The 22075-nt window shown below is 42.6% G+C and overlaps 1 protein-coding gene across 5 annotated transcripts in view; it reads right to left on the bottom strand.

The window, feature by feature from the left end:
* The window catches only part of LOC127860136 (transient receptor potential cation channel subfamily M member-like 2), a 101437-nt gene that overhangs the window by 10132 nt on the left and 69230 nt on the right, over window positions 1-22075 (bottom strand). For all 5 annotated transcript variants that reach the window (XM_052397987.1, XM_052397986.1, XM_052397983.1 and 2 more), the window contains one exon: window positions 19332-19437. In XM_052397987.1, coding sequence (XP_052253947.1) covers window positions 19332-19437 — 106 coding nt within the window. The remainder of the gene's footprint in view (window positions 1-19331; window positions 19438-22075) is intronic.

Genomic DNA, 22075 nt, shown 5'->3' with positions numbered 1-22075 from the left:
ATGTTAAGTGTCGTCCTAGATTATCCGGTGCAGTCTGTGCATGCTAAATAGGGCTAATGTATGTATGTTAACTGTCATCCTAGATTATACTGTGCAGTCTGTGCATGCTAAATGGGGCTAATGTGTGTATGTTAAGTGTCGTCCTAGATTACCCTATGCAGTCTGCACATGCTAAATGGGGCTAATGTGTGTATGTTAACTGTCATCCTAGATTATACTGTGCAGTCTGCACAAGCTAAATGGGGCTAATGTGTGTATGTTAACTGTCATCCTAGATTATACTGTGCAGTCTGCACAAGCTAAATGGGGCTAATGTGTGTATGTTAAGTGTCGTCCTAGATTATACTGTGCAGTCTGCACAAGCTAAATGGGGCTAATGTGTGTATGTTAACTGTCATCCTAGATTATACTGTGCAGTCTGCATAAGCTAAATGGGGCTAATGTGTGTATGTTAAGTGTCGTACTAGATTATCCTGTGCAGTCTGCACAAGCTAAATGGTGCTAATGTGTGTATGTTAAGTGTCGTCCTAGATTATCCTGTGCAGTCTGCACAAGCTAAATGGGGCTAATGTGTGTATGTTAAGTGTCGTCCTAGATTATCCTGTGCAGTCTGCACATGCTAAATGGGGCTAATGTGTGTATGTTAAGTGTCGTCCTAGATTATCCTGTGCAGTCTGCACATGCTAAATGGGGCTAATGTGTGTATGTTAAGTGTCGTCCTAGATTACCCTGTGCAGTCTGCACATGCTAAATGGGGCTAATGTGTGTATGTTAAGTGTCGTCCTAGATTATACTGTGCAGTCTGCACATGCTAAATGGGGCTAATGTGTGTATGTTAAGTGTCGTCCTAGATTACCCTATGCAGTCTGCACATGCTAAATGGGGCTAATGTATGTATGTTAAGTGTCGTTCTAGATTATCCTGTGCAGTCTGCACAAGCTAAATGGGGCTAATGTGTGTATGTTAAGTGTCGTCCTAGATTATCCTATGCAGTCTGCACATGCTAAATGGGGCTAATGTGTGTATGTTAAGTGTCGTCCTAGATTACCCTGTGCAGTCTGCACATGCTAAATGGGGCTAATGTGTGTATGTTAAGTGTCGTTCTAGATTATCCTGTGCAGTCTGCACAAGCTAAATGGGGCTAATGTGTGTATGTTAAGTGTCGTCCTAGATTATCCTATGCAGTCTGCACATGCTAAATGGGGCTAATGTGTGTATGTTAAGTGTCGTCCTAGATTACCCTGTGCAGTCTGCACATGCTAAATGGGGCTAATGTGTGTATGTTAAGTGTCGTCCTAGATTATCCTGTGCAGTCTGCACAATGGGGCTAATGTGTGTATGTTAAGTGTCGTCCTAGATTACCCTGTGCAGTCTGTGCATGCTAAATGGGGCTAATGTGTGTATGTTAAGTGTCGTCCTAGATTACCCTGTGCAGTCTGTGCATGCTAAATGGGGCTAATGTGTGTATGTTAAGTGTCGTCCTAGATTACCCTGTGCAGTCTGCACATGCTAAATGGGGCTAATGTGTGTATGTTAAGTGTCGTCCTAGATTACCCTGTGCAGTCTGCACATGCTAAATGGGGCTAATGTGTGTATGTTAAGTGTCGTCCTAGATTACCCTATGCAGTCTGCACAATGGGGCTAATGTGTGTATGTTAACTGTCATCCTAGATTATACTGTGCAGTCTGTGCATGCTAAATGGGGCTAATGTGTGTATGTTAAGTGTCGTCCTAGATTATCCTGTGCAGTCTGCACAAGCTAAATGGGGCTAATGTGTGTATGTTAAGTGTCGTCCTAGATTATACTGTGCAGTCTGCACAATGGGGCTAATGTGTGTATGTTAAGTGTCGTCCTAGATTATCCTGTGCAGTCTGTGCATGCTAAATGGGGCTAATGTGTGTATGTTAAGTGTCGTCCTAGATTATACTGTGCAGTCTGCACAATGGGGCTAATGTGTGTATGTTAAGTGTCCTCCTAGATTATCCTGTGCAGTCTGTGCATGCTTAATGGGGCTAATGTGTGTATGTTAAGTGTCGTCCTAGATTATCCTGTGCAGTCTGCACAATGGGGCAAATGTGTGTATGTTAAGTGTCCTCCTAGATTACCCTGTGCAGTCTGCACAATGGGGCTAATGTGTGTATGTTAAGTGTCGTCCTAGATTACCCTGTGCAGTCTGCACAATGGGGCTAATGTGTGTATGTTAAGTGTCGTCCTAGATTACCCTGTGCAGTCTGCACATGCTAAATGGGGCTAATGTGTGTATGTTAAGTGTCGTCCTAGATTATACTGTGCAGTCTGCACATGCTAAATGGGGCTAATGTGTGTATGTTAAGTGTCGTCCTAGATTATCCTGTGCAGTCTGCACATGCTAAATGGGGCTAATGTGTGTATGTTAAGTGTCGTCCTAGATTATACTGTGCAGTCTGCACAATGGGGCTAATGTGTGTATGTTAAGTGTCGTCCTAGATTATCCTGTGCAGTCTGCACAATGGGGCTAATGTGTGTATGTTAAGTGTCGTCCTAGATTACCCTGTGCAGTCTGCACAATGGGGCTAATGTGTGTATGTTAAGTGTCCTCCTAGATTACCCTGTGCAGTCTGTGCATGCTAAATGGGGCTAATGTGTGTATGTTAAGTGTCGTCCTAGATTATCCTGTGCAGTCTGTGCATGCTAAATGGTGCTAATGTGTGTATGTTAAGTGTCGTCCTAGATTACCCTATGCAGTCTGCACATGCTAAATGGGGCTAATGTGTGTATGTTAAGTGTCGTCCTAGATTACCCTGTGCAGTCTGCACATGCTAAATGGGGCTAATGTGTGTATGTTAAGTGTCGTCCTAGATTATCCTGTGCAGTCCGCACATGCTAAATGGGGCTAATGTGTGTATGTTAAGTGTCGTCCTAGATTATACTGTGCAGTCTGCACATGCTAAATGGGGCTAATGTATGTATGTTAAGTGTCGTCCTAGATTATCCTGTGCAGTCTGCACAAGCTAAATGGGGCTAATGTGTGTATGTTAAGTGTCGTCCTAGATTACCCTGTGCAGTCTGTGCATGCTAAATGGGGCTAATGTGTGTATGTTAAGTGTCGTCCTAGATTACCCTGTGCAGTCTGCACATGCTAAATGGGGCTAATGTGTGTATGTTAAGTGTCGTCCTAGATTACCCTATGCAGTCTGCACAATGGGGCTAATGTGTGTATGTTAACTGTCATCCTAGATTATACTGTGCAGTCTGTGCATGCTAAATGGGGCTAATGTGTGTATGTTAAGTGTCGTCCTAGATTATCCTGTGCAGTCTGCACAAGCTAAATGGGGCTAATGTGTGTATGTTAAGTGTCGTCCTAGATTATACTGTGCAGTCTGCACAATGGGGCTAATGTGTGTATGTTAAGTGTCGTCCTAGATTATCCTGTGCAGTCTGCACAATGGGGCTAATGTGTGTATGTTAAGTGTCCTCCTAGATTACCCTGTGCAGTCTGCACAATGGGGCTAATGTGTGTATGTTAAGTGTCGTCCTAGATTACCCTGTGCAGTCTGCACATGCTAAATGGGGCTAATGTGTGTATGTTAAGTGTCGTCCTAGATTATACTGTGCAGTCTGCACATGCTAAATGGGGCTAATGTGTGTATGTTAAGTGTCGTCCTAGATTATACTGTGCAGTCTGCACAAGCTAAATGGGGCTAATGTGTGTATGTTAAGTGTCGTCCTAGATTATACTGTGCAGTCTGCACAATGGGGCTAATGTGTGTATGTTAAGTGTCGTCCTAGATTATCCTGTGCAGTCTGCACAATGGGGCTAATGTGTGTATGTTAAGTGTCGTCCTAGATTACCCTGTGCAGTCTGTGCATGCTAAATGGGGCTAATGTGTGTATGTTAAGTGTCCTCCTAGATTACCCTGTGCAGTCTGCACATGCTAAATGGGGCTAATGTGTGTATGTTAAGTGTCGTCCTAGATTACCCTGTGCAGTCTGTGCATGCTAAATGGGGCTAATGTGTGTATGTTAAGTGTCCTCCTAGATTACCCTGTGCAGTCTGTGCATGCTAAATGGGGCTAATGTGTGTATGTTAAGTGTCGTCCTAGATTACCCTGTGCAGTCTGCACATGCTAAATGGGGCTAATGTGTGTATGTTAAGTGTCCTCCTAGATTACCCTGTGCAGTCTGTGCATGCTAAATGGGGCTAATGTGTGTATGTTAAGTGTCGTCCTAGATTACCCTATGCAGTCTGCACATGCTAAATGGGGCTAATGTGTGTATGTTAAGTGTCGTCCTAGATTACCCTATGCAGGCTGCACATGCTAAATGGGGCTAATGTGTTGTATGTTGAGTGTCGTCCTAGATTAACCCTATGCAGTCTGCACATGCTAAATGGGGCTAATGTGTGTATGTTTAAGTGTCGTCCTAGATTACCCTATGCAGTCTGTGCATGCAAAATGGGGCTAATGTGTGTATGTTAAGTGTCGTCCTAGATTACCCTATGCAGTCTGCACATGCTAAATGGGGCTAAGTGGTGTATGTTGAAGTGTCGTCCTAGATTATACTGTGCCGTCCTGTGCATGCTAAATGGGGCTAATGTGTGTATGTTAAGTGTCCTCCTAGATTACCCTGTGCAGTCTGCACATGCTAATGGGGCTAATGTGTGTATGTTAGTGCGTCCTAGATTATACTGTGCAGTCTAGCACATGCTAAATGGGGCTAATGTGTGTATGTAAGTGTCGTCCTAGATTATCCTGTGCAGTCTGCACATGCTAAATGGGGCTAATGTGTGTGTATTGTTAAAATGTCGCCTAGATTATCCTGTGCAGTCTGTGCATGCTAAATGGGGCTAATGTGTGTATGTTAAGTGTCGTCCTAGATTATCCTGTGCAGTCTGCACATGCTAAATGGGGCTAATGTGTGTATGTTAAGTGTCGTCCTAGATTACCCTATGCAGTCTGCACATGCTAAATGGGGCTAATGTATGTATGTTAACTGTCATCCTAGATTATACTGTGCAGTCTGCACATGCTAAATGGGGCTAATGTGTGTATGTTAACTGTCATCCTAGATTATACTGTGCAGTCTGCACAAGCTAAATGGGGCTAATGTGTGTATGTTAAGTGTCGTCCTAGATTATACTGTGCAGTCTGTGCATGCTAAATGGGGCTAATGTGTTGTATGTTAAGTGTCGTCCTAGATTACCCTGTGCAGTCTGTGCATGCTAAATGGGGCTAATGTGTGTATGGTTAAGTGTCCTCCTAGATTACCCTGTGCAGTCTGTGCATGCTAAATGGGGCTAATGTGTGTATGTTAAGTGTCGTCCTAGATTACCCTGTGCAGTCTGCACATGCTAAATGGGGCTAATGTGTGTATGTTAAGTGTCCTCCTAGATTACCCTGTGCAGTCTGTGCATGCTAAATGGGGCTAATGTGTGTATGTTAAGTGTCGTCCTAGATTACCCTATGCAGTCTGCACATGCTAAATGGGGCTAATGTGTGTATGTTAAGTGTCGTCCTAGATTACCTATGCAGTCTGCACATGCTAAATGGGGCTAATGTGTGTATGTTGAGTGTCGTCCTAGATTATACTGTGCAGTCTTGCAATGCTAAATGGGGCTAATGTGTGTATGTTAAGTGTCCGTCCTAGATTATCCTGTGCAGTCTGGCATGCTAAATGGGGCTAATGTGTGTATGTTGAGTGTCGTCCTAGATTACCCTATGCAGTCTGTGCATGCTAAATGGGGCTAATGTGTGTATGTTAAGTGTCGTCCTAGATTACCCTATGCAGTCTGCATGCTAAATGGGGCTAATGTGTGTATGTTGAGTGTCGTCCTAGATTACCCTATGCAGTCTTGCAATGCTAAATGGGGCTAATGTGTGTATGTTAAGTGTCGTCTAGATTATCCTGTGCAGTCTTGCACAAGCTAAATGGGGCTAATGTGTGTATGTTAAGTGTCGTCCTAGATTATCCTATGCAGTCTTGCACATGCTAAATGGGGCTAATGTGTGTATGTTAAGTGTCCGTCCTAGATTACCCTGTGCAGTCTGACATGCTAAATGGGGCTAATGTGTGTATGTTAGTGTCGTCTAGATTATCCTGTGCAGTCTGAAAAGCCTAAATGCGGGCTAATGTGTGTATGTTAAGTGTCCGTCCTAGATTATCCTATGCAGTCTGCACATGCAAATGGGGCTAATGTGTAATGTTAGTGGTCGTCCTAGATTATCATGTGCAGTCTGGCATGCTAAATGGGGCTAATGTGTGTATGTTAAGTGTCGGCTCTAGATTACACTATGCAAGTATGCACAATGGGGCTAATGTGTGTATGTTAAGTGTCGTCCTAGATTACCTGTGCAGTCTGTGCATGCATAAATGGGCTAATGTGTGTATGTTAAGTGTCGTCCTAGATTACCTGTGCAGTCTGCCCATGCTAAATGGGGCTAATGTGTGTATGTTAAGTGTCGTCCTAGATTATCCTGTGCAGTCTGCACATGCTAAAGGGGCTAATGTGTGTATGTTAAGTGTCGTCCTAGATTATCCTGTGCAGTCTGCACATGCTAAATGGGGCTAATGTGTGTATGTTAAGTGTCCTCCTAAATTATCCCTGTGCAGTCTGCACATGCTAAATGGGGCTAATGTGTGTATGTTAAGTGTCGTCCTAGATTATCCTGTGCAGTCTGCACAAGCTAAATGGGGCTAATGTGTGTATGTTAAGTGTCGTCCTAGATTATACTGTGCAGTCTGTGCATGCTAAATGGGGCTAATGTGTGTATGTTAAGTGTCGTCCTAGATTATCCTGTGCAGTCTGCACATGCTAAATGGGGCTAATGTGTGTATGTTAAGTGTCGTCCTAGATTACCCTGTGCAGTCTGTGCATGCTAAATGGGGCTAATGTGTGTATGTTAAGTGTCGTCCTAGATTACCCTGTGCAGTCTGCACATGCTAAATGGGGCTAATGTGTGTATGTTAAGTGTCGTCCTAGATTATCCTGTGCAGTCTGCACATGCTAAATGGGGCTAATGTGTGTATGTTAAGTGTCGTCCTAGATTACCCTGTGCAGTCTGTACAATGGGGCTAATGTGTGTATGTTAAGTGTCGTCCTAGATTACCCTATGCAGTCTGCACATGCTAAATAGGGCTAATGTATGTATGTTAACTGTCATCCTAGATTATACTGTGCAGTCTGCACAATGGGGCTAATGTGTGTATGTTAAGTGTCGTCCTATATTACCCTATGCAGTCTGTGCATGCTAAATGGGGCTAATGTGTGTATGTTAAGTGTCGTCCTAGATTATCCTGTGCAGTCTGTGCATGCTAAATGGTGCTAATGTGTGTATGTTAAGTGTCGTCCTAGATTATCCGGTGCAGTCTGTGCATGCTAAATAGGGCTAATGTATGTATGTTAACTGTCATCCTAGATTATACTGTGCAGTCTGTGCATGCTAAATGGGGCTAATGTGTGTATGTTAAGTGTCGTCCTAGATTACCCTATGCAGTCTGCACATGCTAAATGGGGCTAATGTGTGTATGTTAACTGTCATCCTAGATTATACTGTGCAGTCTGCACAAGCTAAATGGGGCTAATGTGTGTATGTTAACTGTCATCCTAGATTATACTGTGCAGTCTGCACAAGCTAAATGGGGCTAATGTGTGTATGTTAAGTGTCGTCCTAGATTATACTGTGCAGTCTGCACATGCTAAATGGGGCTAATGTGTGTATGTTAACTGTCATCCTAGATTATACTGTGCAGTCTGCATAAGCTAAATGGGGCTAATGTGTGTATGTTAACTGTCATCCTAGATTATACTGTGCAGTCTGCATAAGCTAAATGGGGCTAATGTGTGTATGTTAAGTGTCGTACTAGATTATCCTGTGCAGTCTGCACAAGCTAAATGGTGCTAATGTGTGTATGTTAAGTGTCGTCCTAGATTATCCTGTGCAGTCTGCACAAGCTAAATGGGGCTAATGTGTGTATGTTAAGTGTCGTCCTAGATTATCCTGTGCAGTCTGCACATGCTAAATGGGGCTAATGTGTGTATGTTAAGTGTCGTCCTAGATTATCCTGTGCAGTCTGCACATGCTAAATGGGGCTAATGTGTGTATGTTAAGTGTCGTCCTAGATTACCCTGTGCAGTCTGCACATGCTAAATGGGGCTAATGTGTGTATGTTAAGTGTCGTCCTAGATTATACTGTGCAGTCTGCACATGCTAAATGGGGCTAATGTGTGTATGTTAAGTGTCGTCCTAGATTACCCTATGCAGTCTGCACATGCTAAATGGGGCTAATGTATGTATGTTAAGTGTCGTTCTAGATTATCCTGTGCAGTCTGCACAAGCTAAATGGGGCTAATGTGTGTATGTTAAGTGTCGTCCTAGATTATCCTATGCAGTCTGCACATGCTAAATGGGGCTAATGTGTGTATGTTAAGTGTCGTCCTAGATTACCCTGTGCAGTCTGCACATGCTAAATGGGGCTAATGTGTGTATGTTAAGTGTCGTTCTAGATTATCCTGTGCAGTCTGCACAAGCTAAATGGGGCTAATGTGTGTATGTTAAGTGTCGTCCTAGATTATCCTATGCAGTCTGCACATGCTAAATGGGGCTAATGTGTGTATGTTAAGTGTCGTCCTAGATTACCCTGTGCAGTCTGCACATGCTAAATGGGGCTAATGTGTGTATGTTAAGTGTCGTCCTAGATTATCCTGTGCAGTCTGCACAATGGGGCTAATGTGTGTATGTTAAGTGTCGTCCTAGATTACCCTGTGCAGTCTGTGCATGCTAAATGGGGCTAATGTGTGTATGTTAAGTGTCGTCCTAGATTACCCTGTGCAGTCTGTGCATGCTAAATGGGGCTAATGTGTGTATGTTAAGTGTCGTCCTAGATTACCCTGTGCAGTCTGCACATGCTAAATGGGGCTAATGTGTGTATGTTAAGTGTCGTCCTAGATTACCCTGTGCAGTCTGCACATGCTAAATGGGGCTAATGTGTGTATGTTAAGTGTCGTCCTAGATTACCCTATGCAGTCTGCACAATGGGGCTAATGTGTGTATGTTAACTGTCATCCTAGATTATACTGTGCAGTCTGTGCATGCTAAATGGGGCTAATGTGTGTATGTTAAGTGTCGTCCTAGATTATCCTGTGCAGTCTGCACAAGCTAAATGGGGCTAATGTGTGTATGTTAAGTGTCGTCCTAGATTATACTGTGCAGTCTGCACAATGGGGCTAATGTGTGTATGTTAAGTGTCGTCCTAGATTATCCTGTGCAGTCTGTGCATGCTAAATGGGGCTAATGTGTGTATGTTAAGTGTCGTCCTAGATTATACTGTGCAGTCTGCACAATGGGGCTAATGTGTGTATGTTAAGTGTCCTCCTAGATTACCCTGTGCAGTCTGTGCATGCTTAATGGGGCTAATGTGTGTATGTTAAGTGTCGTCCTAGATTATCCTGTGCAGTCTGCACAATGGGGCTAATGTGTGTATGTTAAGTGTCCTCCTAGATTACCCTGTGCAGTCTGCACAATGGGGCTAATGTGTGTATGTTAAGTGTCGTCCTAGATTACCCTGTGCAGTCTGCACAATGGGGCTAATGTGTGTATGTTAAGTGTCGTCCTAGATTACCCTGTGCAGTCTGCACATGCTAAATGGGGCTAATGTGTGTATGTTAAGTGTCGTCCTAGATTATACTGTGCAGTCTGCACATGCTAAATGGGGCTAATGTGTGTATGTTAAGTGTCGTCCTAGATTATCCTGTGCAGTCTGCACATGCTAAATGGGGCTAATGTGTGTATGTTAAGTGTCGTCCTAGATTATACTGTGCAGTCTGCACAATGGGGCTAATGTGTGTATGTTAAGTGTCGTCCTAGATTATCCTGTGCAGTCTGCACAATGGGGCTAATGTGTGTATGTTAAGTGTCGTCCTAGATTACCCTGTGCAGTCTGCACAATGGGGCTAATGTGTGTATGTTAAGTGTCCTCCTAGATTACCCTGTGCAGTCTGTGCATGCTAAATGGGGCTAATGTGTGTATGTTAAGTGTCGTCCTAGATTATCCTGTGCAGTCTGTGCATGCTAAATGGTGCTAATGTGTGTATGTTAAGTGTCGTCCTAGATTACCCTATGCAGTCTGCACATGCTAAATGGGGCTAATGTGTGTATGTTAAGTGTCGTCCTAGATTACCCTGTGCAGTCTGCACATGCTAAATGGGGCTAATGTGTGTATGTTTAGTGTCGTCCTAGATTATCCTGTGCAGTCTGCACATGCTAAATGGGGCTAATGTGTGTATGTTAAGTGTCGTCCTAGATTATACTGTGCAGTCTGCACATGCTAAATGGGGCTAATGTATGTATGTTAAGTGTCGTCCTAGATTATCCTGTGCAGTCTGCACAAGCTAAATGGGGCTAATGTGTGTATGTTAAGTGTCGTCCTAGATTACCCTGTGCAGTCTGTGCATGCTAAATGGGGCTAATGTGTGTATGTTAAGTGTCGTCCTAGATTACCCTGTGCAGTCTGCACATGCTAAATGGGGCTAATGTGTGTATGTTAAGTGTCGTCCTAGATTACCCTATGCAGTCTGCACAATGGGGCTAATGTGTGTATGTTAACTGTCATCCTAGATTATACTGTGCAGTCTGTGCATGCTAAATGGGGCTAATGTGTGTATGTTAAGTGTCGTCCTAGATTATCCTGTGCAGTCTGCACAAGCTAAATGGGGCTAATGTGTGTATGTTAAGTGTCGTCCTAGATTATACTGTGCAGTCTGCACAATGGGGCTAATGTGTGTATGTTAAGTGTCGTCCTAGATTATCCTGTGCAGTCTGCACAATGGGGCTAATGTGTGTATGTTAAGTGTCCTCCTAGATTACCCTGTGCAGTCTGCACAATGGGGCTAATGTGTGTATGTTAAGTGTCGTCCTAGATTACCCTGTGCAGTCTGCACATGCTAAATGGGGCTAATGTGTGTATGTTAAGTGTCGTCCTAGATTATACTGTGCAGTCTGCACATGCTAAATGGGGCTAATGTGTGTATGTTAAGTGTCGTCCTAGATTATACTGTGCAGTCTGCACAAGCTAAATGGGGCTAATGTGTGTATGTTAAGTGTCGTCCTAGATTATACTGTGCAGTCTGCACAATGGGGCTAATGTGTGTATGTTAAGTGTCGTCCTAGATTATCCTGTGCAGTCTGCACAATGGGGCTAATGTGTGTATGTTAAGTGTCGTCCTAGATTACCCTGTGCAGTCTGTGCATGCTAAATGGGGCTAATGTGTGTATGTTAAGTGTCCTCCTAGATTACCCTGTGCAGTCTGCACATGCTAAATGGGGCTAATGTGTGTATGTTAAGTGTCGTCCTAGATTACCCTGTGCAGTCTGTGCATGCTAAATGGGGCTAATGTGTGTATGTTAAGTGTCCTCCTAGATTACCCTGTGCAGTCTGTGCATGCTAAATGGGGCTAATGTGTGTATGTTAAGTGTCGTCCTAGATTACCCTATGCAGTCTGCACATGCTAAATGGGGCTAATGTGTGTATGTTAAGTGTCGTCCTAGATTACCCTATGCAGTCTGCACATGCTAAATGGGGCTAATGTGTGTATGTTGAGTGTCGTCCTAGATTACCCTATGCAGTCTGCACATGCTAAATGGGGCTAATGTGTGTATGTTAAGTGTCGTCCTAGATTACCCTATGCAGTCTGTGCATGCTAAATGGGGCTAATGTGTGTATGTTAAGTGTCGTCCTAGATTACCCTATGCAGTCTGCACATGCTAAATGGGGCTAATGTGTGTATGTTGAGTGTCGTCCTAGATTATACTGTGCAGTCTGTGCATGCTAAATGGGGCTAATGTGTGTATGTTAAGTGTCCTCCTAGATTACCCTGTGCAGTCTGCACATGCTAAATGGGGCTAATGTGTGTATGTTAAGTGTCGTCCTAGATTATACTGTGCAGTCTGCACATGCTAAATGGGGCTAATGTGTGTATGTTAAGTGTCGTCCTAGATTATCCTGTGCAGTCTGCACATGCTAAATGGGGCTAATGTGTGTATGTTAAAATGTCGTCCTAGATTATCCTGTGCAGTCTGTGCATGCTAAATGGGGCTAATGTGTGTATGTTAAGTGTCGTCCTAGATTATCCTGTGCAGTCTGCACATGCTAAATGGGGCTAATGTGTGTATGTTAAGTGTCGTCCTAGATTACCCTATGCAGTCTGCACATGCTAAATGGGGCTAATGTATGTATGTTAACTGTCATCCTAGATTATACTGTGCAGTCTGCACATGCTAAATGGGGCTAATGTGTGTATGTTAACTGTCATCCTAGATTATACTGTGCAGTCTGCACAAGCTAAATGGGGCTAATGTGTGTATGTTAAGTGTCGTCCTAGATTATACTGTGCAGTCTGTGCATGCTAAATGGGGCTAATGTGTGTATGTTAAGTGTCGTCCTAGATTACCCTGTGCAGTCTGTGCATGCTAAATGGGGCTAATGTGTGTATGTTAAGTGTCCTCCTAGATAACCCTGTGCAGTCTGTGCATGCTAAATGGGGCTAATGTGTGTATGTTAAGTGTCGTCCTAGATTACCCTGTGCAGTCTGCACATGCTAAATGGGGCTAATGTGTGTATGTTAAGTGTCCTCCTAGATTACCCTGTGCAGTCTGTGCATGCTAAATGGGGCTAATGTGTGTATGTTAAGTGTCGTCCTAGATTACCCTATGCAGTCTGCACATGCTAAATGGGGCTAATGTGTGTATGTTAAGTGTCGTCCTAGATTACCCTATGCAGTCTGCACATGCTAAATGGGGCTAATGTGTGTATGTTGAGTGTCGTCCTAGATTATACTGTGCAGTCTGTGCATGCTAAATGGGGCTAATGTGTGTATGTTAAGTGTCCTCCTAGATTACCCTGTGCAGTCTGTGCATGCTAAATGGGGCTAATGTGTGTATGTTGAGTGTCGTCCTAGATTACCCTATGCAGTCTGTGCATGCTAAATGGGGCTAATGTGTGTATGTTAAGTGTCGTCCTAGATTACCCTATGCAGTCTGTGCATGCTAAATGGGGCTAATGTGTGTATGTTGAGTGTCGTCCTAGATTACCCTATGCAGTCTGTGCATGCTAAATGGGGCTAATGTGTGTATGTTGAGTGTCGTCCTAGATTACCCTGTGCAGTCTGTGCATGCTAAATGGGGCTAATGTGTGTATGTTGAGTGTCCTCCTAGATTACCCTGTGCAGTCTGTGCATGCTAAATGGGGCTAATGTGTGTATGTTGAGTGTCCTCCTAGATTACCCTGTGCAGTCTGTGCATGCTAAATGGGGCTAATGTGTGTATGTTAAGTGTCGTCCTAGATTACCCTGTGCAGTCTGTGCATGCTAAATGGGGCTAATGTGTGTATGTTAAGTGTCGTCCTAGATTATACTGTGCAGTCTGCACATGCTAAATGGGGCTAATGTGTGTATGTTAAGTGTCGTCCTAGATTACCCTATGCAGTCTGCACAATGGGGCTAATGTGTGTATGTTAACTGTCATCCTAGATTATACTGTGCAGTCTGTGCATGCTAAATGGGGCTAATGTGTGTATGTTAAGTGTCGTCCTAGATTATCCTGTGCAGTCTGCACAAGCTAAATGGGGCTAATGTGTGTATGTTAAGTGTCGTCCTAGATTATACTGTGCAGTCTGCACAATGGGGCTAATGTGTGTATGTTAAGTGTCGTCCTAGATTACCCTGTGCAGTCTGCACATGCTAAATGGGGCTAATGTGTGTATGTTAAGTGTCGTCCTAGATTATCCTGTGCAGTCTGTGCATGCTAAATGGGGCTAATGTGTGTATGTTAAGTGTCGTCCTAGATTATCCTGTGCAGTCTGTGCATGCTAAATGGGGCTAATGTGTGTATGTTAAGTGTCGTCCTAGATTATCCTGTGCAGTCTGTGCATGCTAAATGGGGCTAATGTGTGTATGTTAAGTGTCGTCCTAGATTACCCTATGCAGTCTGCACAATGGGGCTAATGTGTGTATGTTAAGTGTCGTCCTAGATTACCCTGTGCAGTCTGTGCATGCTAAATGGGGCTAATGTGTGTATGTTAAGTGTCGTCCTAGATTACCCTGTGCAGTCTGCACATGCTAAATGGGGCTAATGTGTGTATGTTAAGTGTCGTCCTAGATTATCCTGTGCAGTCTGCACATGCTAAATGGGGCTAATGTGTGTATGTTAAGTGTCGTCCTAGATTATCCTGTGCAGTCTGCACATGCTAAATGGGGCTAATGTGTGTATGTTAAGTGTCCTCCTAAATTATCCTGTGCAGTCTGCACATGCTAAATGGGGCTAATGTGTGTATGTTAAGTGTCGTCCTAGATTATCCTGTGCAGTCTGCACAAGCTAAATGGGGCTAATGTGTGTATGTTAAGTGTCGTCCTAGATTATACTGTGCAGTCTGTGCATGCTAAATGGGGCTAATGTGTGTATGTTAAGTGTCGTCCTAGATTATCCTGTGCAGTCTGCACATGCTAAATGGGGCTAATGTGTGTATGTTAAGTGTCGTCCTAGATTACCCTGTGCAGTCTGTGCATGCTAAATGGGGCTAATGTGTGTATGTTAAGTGTCGTCCTAGATTACCCTGTGCAGTCTGCACATGCTAAATGGGGCTAATGTGTGTATGTTAAGTGTCGTCCTAGATTATCCTGTGCAGTCTGCACATGCTAAATGGGGCTAATGTGTGTATGTTAAGTGTCGTCCTAGATTACCCTGTGCAGTCTGTACAATGGGGCTAATGTGTGTATGTTAAGTGTCGTCCTAGATTACCCTATGCAGTCTGCACATGCTAAATGGGGCTAATGTGTGTATGTTAAGTGTCGTCCTAGATTATCCTGTGCAGTCTGCACATGCTAAATGGGGCTAATGTGTGTATGTTAAGTGTCGTCCTAGATTATCCTGTGCAGTCTGCACATGCTAAATGGGGCTAATGTGTGTATGTTAAGTGTCGTCCTAGATTATCCTGTGCAGTCTGCACATGCTAAATGGGGCTAATGTGTGTATGTTAAGTGTCGTCCTAGATTATCCTGTGCAGTCTGCACATGCTAAATGGGGCTAATGTGTGTATGTTAAGTGTCGTCCTAGATTACCCTGTGCAGTCTGTACAATGGGGCTAATGTGTGTATGTTAAGTGTCGTCCTAGATTATCCTGTGCAGTCTGTACAATGGGGCTAATGTGTGTATGTTAAGTGTCGTCCTAGATTCCCCTATGCAGTCTGCACAATAGGGCTAATGTGTGTATGTTAAGTGTCGTCCTAGATTACCCTGTGCAGTCTGTACAATGGGGCTAATGTGTGTATGTTAAGTGTCGTCCTAGATTTCCCTGTGCAGTCTGCACAATAGGGCTAATGTGTGTATGTTAAGTGTCGTCCTAGATTATCCTGTGCAGTCTGCACATGCTAAATGGGGCTAATGTGTGTATGTTAAGTGTCGTCCTAGATTATCCTGTGCAGTCTGCACATGCTAAATGGGGCTAATGTGTGTATGTTAAGTGTCGTCCTAGATTATCCTGTGCAGTCTGCACATGCTAAATGGGGCTAATGTGTGTATGTTAAGTGTCGTCCTAGATTATCCTGTGCAGTCTGCACATGCTAAATGGGGCTAATGTGTGTATGTTAAGTGTCGTCCTAGATTATACTGTGCAGTCTGCACAATGGGGCTAATGTGTGTATGTTAAGTGTCGTCCTAGATTATACTGTGCAGTCTGCACAATGGGGCTAATGTGTGTATGTTAAGTGTCATCCTAGATTATACTGTGCAGTCTGTGCATGCTAAATGGGGCTAATGTGTGTATGTTAAGTGTCGTCCTAGATTACCCTGTGCAGTCTGTGCATGCTAAATGGGGCTAATGTGTGTATGTTAAGTGTCGTCCTAGATTATACTGTGCAGTCTGTGCATGCTAAATGGGGCTAATGTGTGTATGTTAAGTGTCGTCCTAGATTATACTGTGCAGTCTGCACAATGGGGCTAATGTGTGTATGTTAAGTGTCCTCCTAGATTACCCTGTGCAGTCTGTGCATGCTTAATGGGGCTAATGTGTGTATGTTAAGTGTCGTCCTAGATTATACTGTGCAGTCTGCACAATGGGGCTAATGTGTGTATGTTAAGTGTCCTCCTAGATTACCCTATGCAGTCTGCACATGCTAAATGGGGCTAATGTGTGTATGTTAAGTGTCGTCCTAGATTATCCTGTGCAGTCTGCACATGCTAAATGGGGCTAATGTGTGTATGTTAAGTGTCATCCTAGATTACCCTGTGCAGTCTGTGCATGCTAAATGGGGCTAATGTGTGTATGTTAAGTGTCATCCTAGATTATACTGTGCAGTCTGTGCATGCTAAATGGGGCTAATGTGTGTATGTTAAGTGTCGTCCTAGATTATACTGTGCAGTCTGTGCATGCTAAATGGGGCTAATGTGTGTATGTTAAGTGTCGTCCTAGATTATCCTGTGCAGTCTGCACATGCTAAATGGGGCTAATGTGTGTATGTTAAGTGTCGTCCTAGATTATACTGTGCAGTCTGTGCATGCTAAATGGGGCTAATGTGTGTATGTTAAGTGTCGTCCTAGATTATACTGTGCAGTCTGTGCATGCTAAATGGGGCTAATGTGTGTATGTTAAGTGTCGTCCTAGATTATCCTGTGCAGTCTGCACATGCTAAATGGGGCTAATGTGTGTATGTTAAGTGTCGTCCTAGATTATCCTGTGCAGTCTGCACATGCTAAATGGGGCTAATGTGTGTATGTTAAGTGTCGTCCTAGATTACCCTGTGCAGTCTGTGCATGCTAAATGGGGCTAATGTGTGTATGTTAAGTGTCGTCCTAGATTACCCTATGCAGTCTGCACATGCTAAATGGGGCTAATGTGTGTATGTTAAGTGTCGTCCTAGATTACCCTGTGCAGTCTGTGCATGCTAAATGGGGCTAATGTATGTATGTTAAGTGTCGTCCTAGATTATACTGTGCAGTCTGCACATGCTAAATGGGGCTAATGTGTGTATGTTAAGTGTCGTCCTAGATTATCCTGTGCAGTCTGCACAAGCTAAATGGGGCTAATGTGTGTATGTTAAGTGTCGTCCTAGATTACCCTATGCAGTCTGCACAAGCTAAATGGGGCTAATGTGTGTATGTTAAGTGTCGTCCTAGATTATCCTGTGCAGTCTGTGCATGCTAAATGGGGCTAATGTGTGTATGTTAAGTGTCGTCCTAGATTACCCTGTGCAGTCTGTGCATGCTAAATGGGGCTAATGTGTGTATGTTAAGTGTCGTCCTAGATTATCCTGTGCAGTCTGCACATGCTAAATGGGGCTAATGTGTGTATGTTGAGTGTCGTCCTAGATTACCCTGTGCAGTCTGCACATGCTAAATGGGGCTAATGTGTGTATGTTAAGTGTCGTCCTAGATTACCCTATGCAGTCTGCACATGCTAAATGGGGCTAATGTATGTATGTTAACTGTCATCCTAGATTATACTGTGCAGTCTGCACATGCTAAATGGGGCTAATGTGTGTATGTTAAGTGTCGTCCTAGATTACCCTATGCAGTCTGCACATGCTAAATGGGGCTAATGTGTGTATGTTAAGTGTCGTCCTAGATTACCCTATGCAGTCTGCACAAGCTAAATGGGGCTAATGTGTGTATGTTAAGTGTCGTCCTAGATTACCCTGTGCAGTCTGTGCATGCTAAATGGGGCTAATGTATGTATGTTAAGTGTCGTCCTAGATTATACTGTGCAGTCTGCACATGCTAAATGGGGCTAATGTGTGTATGTTAAGTGTCGTCCTAGATTATCCTGTGCAGTCTGCACAAGCTAAATGGGGCTAATGTGTGTATGTTAAGTGTCGTCCTAGATTACCCTGTGCAGTCTGTGCATGCTAAATGGGGCTAATGTATGTATGTTAAGTGTCGTCCTAGATTATACTGTGCAGTCTGCACATGCTAAATGGGGCTAATGTGTGTATGTTAAGTGTCGTCCTAGATTATCCTGTGCAGTCTGTGCATGCTAAATGGGGCTAATGTGTGTATGTTAAGTGTCGTCCTAGATTACCCTGTGCAGTCTGCACATGCTAAATGGGGTTAATGTGTGTATGTTAAGTGTCGTCCTAGATTATACTGTGCAGTCTGCACATGCTAAATGGGGCTAATGTGTGTATGTTAAGTGTCGTCCTAGATTACCCTGTGCAGTCTGCACATGCTAAATGGGGCTAATGTGTGTATGTTAAGTGTCGTCCTAGATTATACTGTGCAGTCTGTGCATGCTAAATGGGGCTAATGTGTGTATGTTAACTGTCATCCTAGATTACCCTGTGCAGTCTGTGCATGCTAAATGGGGCTAATGTGTGTATGTTAAGTGTCGTCCTAGATTATCCTGTGCAGTCTGTGCATGCTAAATGGGGCTAATGTGTGTATGTTAACTGTCATCCTAGATTACCCTATGCAGTCTGCACATGCTAAATGGGGCTAATGTGTGTATGTTAAGTGTCGTCCTAGATTACCCTGTGCAGTCTGCACATGCTAAATGGGGCTAATGTGTGTATGTTAAGTGTCGTCCTAGATTACCCTATGCAGTCTGCACAATGGGGCTAATGTGTGTATGTTAAGTGTCGTTCTAGATTATCCTGTGCAGTCTGTGCATGCTAAATGGGGCTAATGTGTGTATGTTAAGTGTCGTCCTAGATTATCCTGTGCAGTCTGTGCATGCTAAATGGGGCTAATGTGTGTATGTTAAGTGTCGTCCTAGATTATCCTGTGCAGTCTGTGCATGCTAAATAGGGCTAATGTATGTATGTTAAGTGTCGTCCTAGATTATCCTGTGCAGTCTGTGCATGCTAAATGGGGCTAATGTGTGTATGTTAACTGTCATCCTAGATTACCCTATGCAGTCTGCACATGCTAAATGGGGCTAATGTGTGTATGTTAAGTGTCGTCCTAAATTATCCTGTGCAGTCTGCACATGCTAATCTGGGACAGCATTTTCAGTTTTTATGGAAATTTAGTTTTTGAAATTCCAGTCTGGGCAAAAAGGGTCGTGCTTAACTGGGACGACACTTTGCTCACATGCATTAAGCTAAGCATTCTCTGAAAAAGGCACATTTGTACCTTTACTAAGTTACCTGTACTATAACAAATGCGACCTAAGATTTTTTTATTTATTTTTTTTAATTTTGCTGTAATAAAAATGACCAGCCTTGTGAAGCATTATTAATTTACTAAAATATATGTTAATAATTATGAATAGTTAAAGATTTTAAATAAAATATTTGCCGCTATTACTTACAATAAGTTTAAATCCACTTCACATTTTTAAGCACGTATTTTCAAACAACTCCACTCACCCCAGGAAGGGCCCATTGCTGATTGTCCGTTCGCAGGACCGCCACAAACTCCATGACTGGCTTCCCCTCCTGAACTACCCTGTTCCCACCTTCATCCATTTTCCACCTTAAAAACAGTTGCTTAACTGTTTAAATCTTTGAAAAGTTATCAAACATATCACTTTTGAAAAACTAGTGCTGCACCAGTTGACACTTGAAAGCTATCTGCTAAGCAAAGGCTACATAAACAAGCAAATTCGTAGAATTGATATCCCCCGCAACATATGCTATTTTTGAGGATGGGTGCAAATCGGACGGATGAACATACTGACAGATGGACGGACGGCGGGGGATATATACTCATACCAAGTTTCAATTAAATCCGCCAAAGCACTTCCAAGATATGGCTCCGGACACAAAAGTGCCTATAGTAAAAAGCATTTTTTCAAGATACAAAGGGCCATAACTCTGGTTTTAACAGATGGTGTACAATGCCATTTGGCGTGAATCATCCTCTTATGCATATATATACTCATACAAAGTTTCAATGAAATACGCCAAAGCACTTATGGCTCCTGGCACAAAAGTGACGGACGGACAGCCGGACAACACCAAAACAATATCCCTCCGCCTCTGGCGGGGGATATATACTCATACCAAGTTTCAATGAAATCCGCCAAAGCACTTCCAAGATATGGCTCCGGACACAAAAGTGCCTATAGTAAAAAGCATTTTTTCAAGATACAAATGGACATAACTCTGTTTTTAACAGATGGTGTACAATGCCATTTGGCGTGCATTATCCTCTTATGCATATATATACTCATACGAAGTTTCAATGAAATCCGCCAAAGCACTTCCAAGATATGGCTCCGGACACAAAAGTGCTGGCCGGCCGGACAGCCGGACGGACGGACGGACAACCCCAAAACATTATCCCTCCGCCTCTGGCGGGGGGATAACAAGAGAAACACATAATGGGTGCCAAGGCTCGGCTGCGGGTGCAGTTTGAATAAATTAAAGCTTGTCAGAACTTGTTTTTTTAAGAGGTCAGAGTGACCGTAACCTTTGACCTAGTGAACCAAACATGGGTGTTGCGTGTAGAAGTCATCAAGGTGCATGTACATGGGAAGTTTCAAAGTTGTAGGTGGAAGCACTTACATTTTAGAGACAATGTAAAGGGGTTTTAGCACGACGGCAGACGACGCGCTGGCTATGACAATACCTCGGGTTTTCTCTAAAAACAGCTGGATAAAAATCACATGATAATTCAATTAAAAAGAATTTGATGAAAATTATAAGGAAGGAATAAGTTGTCAGGTCATGTGACTGTGATATAATTTATACCATTTAAATAAGTCTTTTCACAGATTTTGTCATGTATTGAAGTTGTCATTAAATGCTTTGTATTGATAAATGGAAATATTGGATCTAAAAAGCTCCAGTAAAAAAAATCATGAATAAAATTGATAAGAAAAAAAACACAAGCAAATTCGTTGAATTGATATCCTCTGCCAATATGCTCCTGGACACAAAAGTGTTATATTTGACACTCAAAAAAGCATTTTTTCAAGATACAAAGGGCCATAACTCCGTTATTAACAGATGGTGTACAATGCTATTTGGCGTGCATCATCCTCTTAACCATATATATATACTCATACCAAGTTTCAATGAAATCCGCCAAAGTACTTCCAAGATATGGCTCTGGACGGACAGAAAGACAGACGGATGGAAAGACAGACGAACGCAAAGACGGACGGATGGATAATGCCAAAACAATATCCCTCCGCCTATGGCGAGGGATAAATAAGTAACCCTCAACAGGGCCAGAACCAATGACCCCTGGAGTCCTGGAGTAAAAAGTCTACCATTAAGACCATTCAGCCATCCCTACTCATACCATGAGTGATGTATTTTATACTTAATATAAGCAATACTCTTAGTTTCACAAAATATAACGACAAAAACAGAACGCTCCAAATCATTCAATCGTTTCGCATTACAACATCATTTTCAGGTTTTTAAATCGTAAAAAGATGCATATAATATCTATTTTACTGAGCATGTTAAATGGTCAGTATTACTGTTTCCTCACAAATATCATTACTAAAAGGACAATTTACGAATCTGAAACATTTTTTAAATAAAATATTGTCAATTTTCCAAAACGAGAAAAGGCCCCTTTAAGGAAAATCACTGCTACAGTATTTTCAGTAATAATGAAAATTTTGATTTCACAATAAAGTGTGTAAACAAGCAATATAAAGAACAATAGTTTCTAAGTACTATGTAATTCCAACATAAATCACTGCATTATAAAACAGAATCCAATAAAACACAGGTGGGTCATGGCTCCCATATTTTCTCCAACCTTCCATTTTTGTTTCAAGTGTTCTCTTGAAATATGAGCAGACGGAATTACATGTATCGCTCTCTTATCATCAATAAGAAACTGATCCAAACTGGGGCATCTGAAAGTTTAATTTTCATAATCTATTGTTTGATGAACATAAAGTAGTGAACATTACCATGTGTTTATCAGTGTTTCATATACTAATTAATGCTCTTACTATTTATGTAATATAATAAAACAAGATGGTTTTAACTGCTAAGTTAAAAATATTTTAGTTAAATTTAAAAATTAAAAGTTATACAATAATACCAAATGTTTGTACTGCTATGTTAAAATATAATTTAGCTTTAGTTTAAAAGTACTAGAATTAAATTTGCAGTGTTGTTATTAAAGACTTATGCAGCCAATT

This window comes from Dreissena polymorpha, chromosome 15 (genome assembly GCF_020536995.1).
Source record: "Dreissena polymorpha isolate Duluth1 chromosome 15, UMN_Dpol_1.0, whole genome shotgun sequence".
Lineage (NCBI taxonomy): Eukaryota > Metazoa > Mollusca > Bivalvia > Myida > Dreissenidae > Dreissena > Dreissena polymorpha.
Note: the sequence above shows the minus strand (reverse complement) of the source record. Positions and strands in the feature narration are given on the sequence as shown.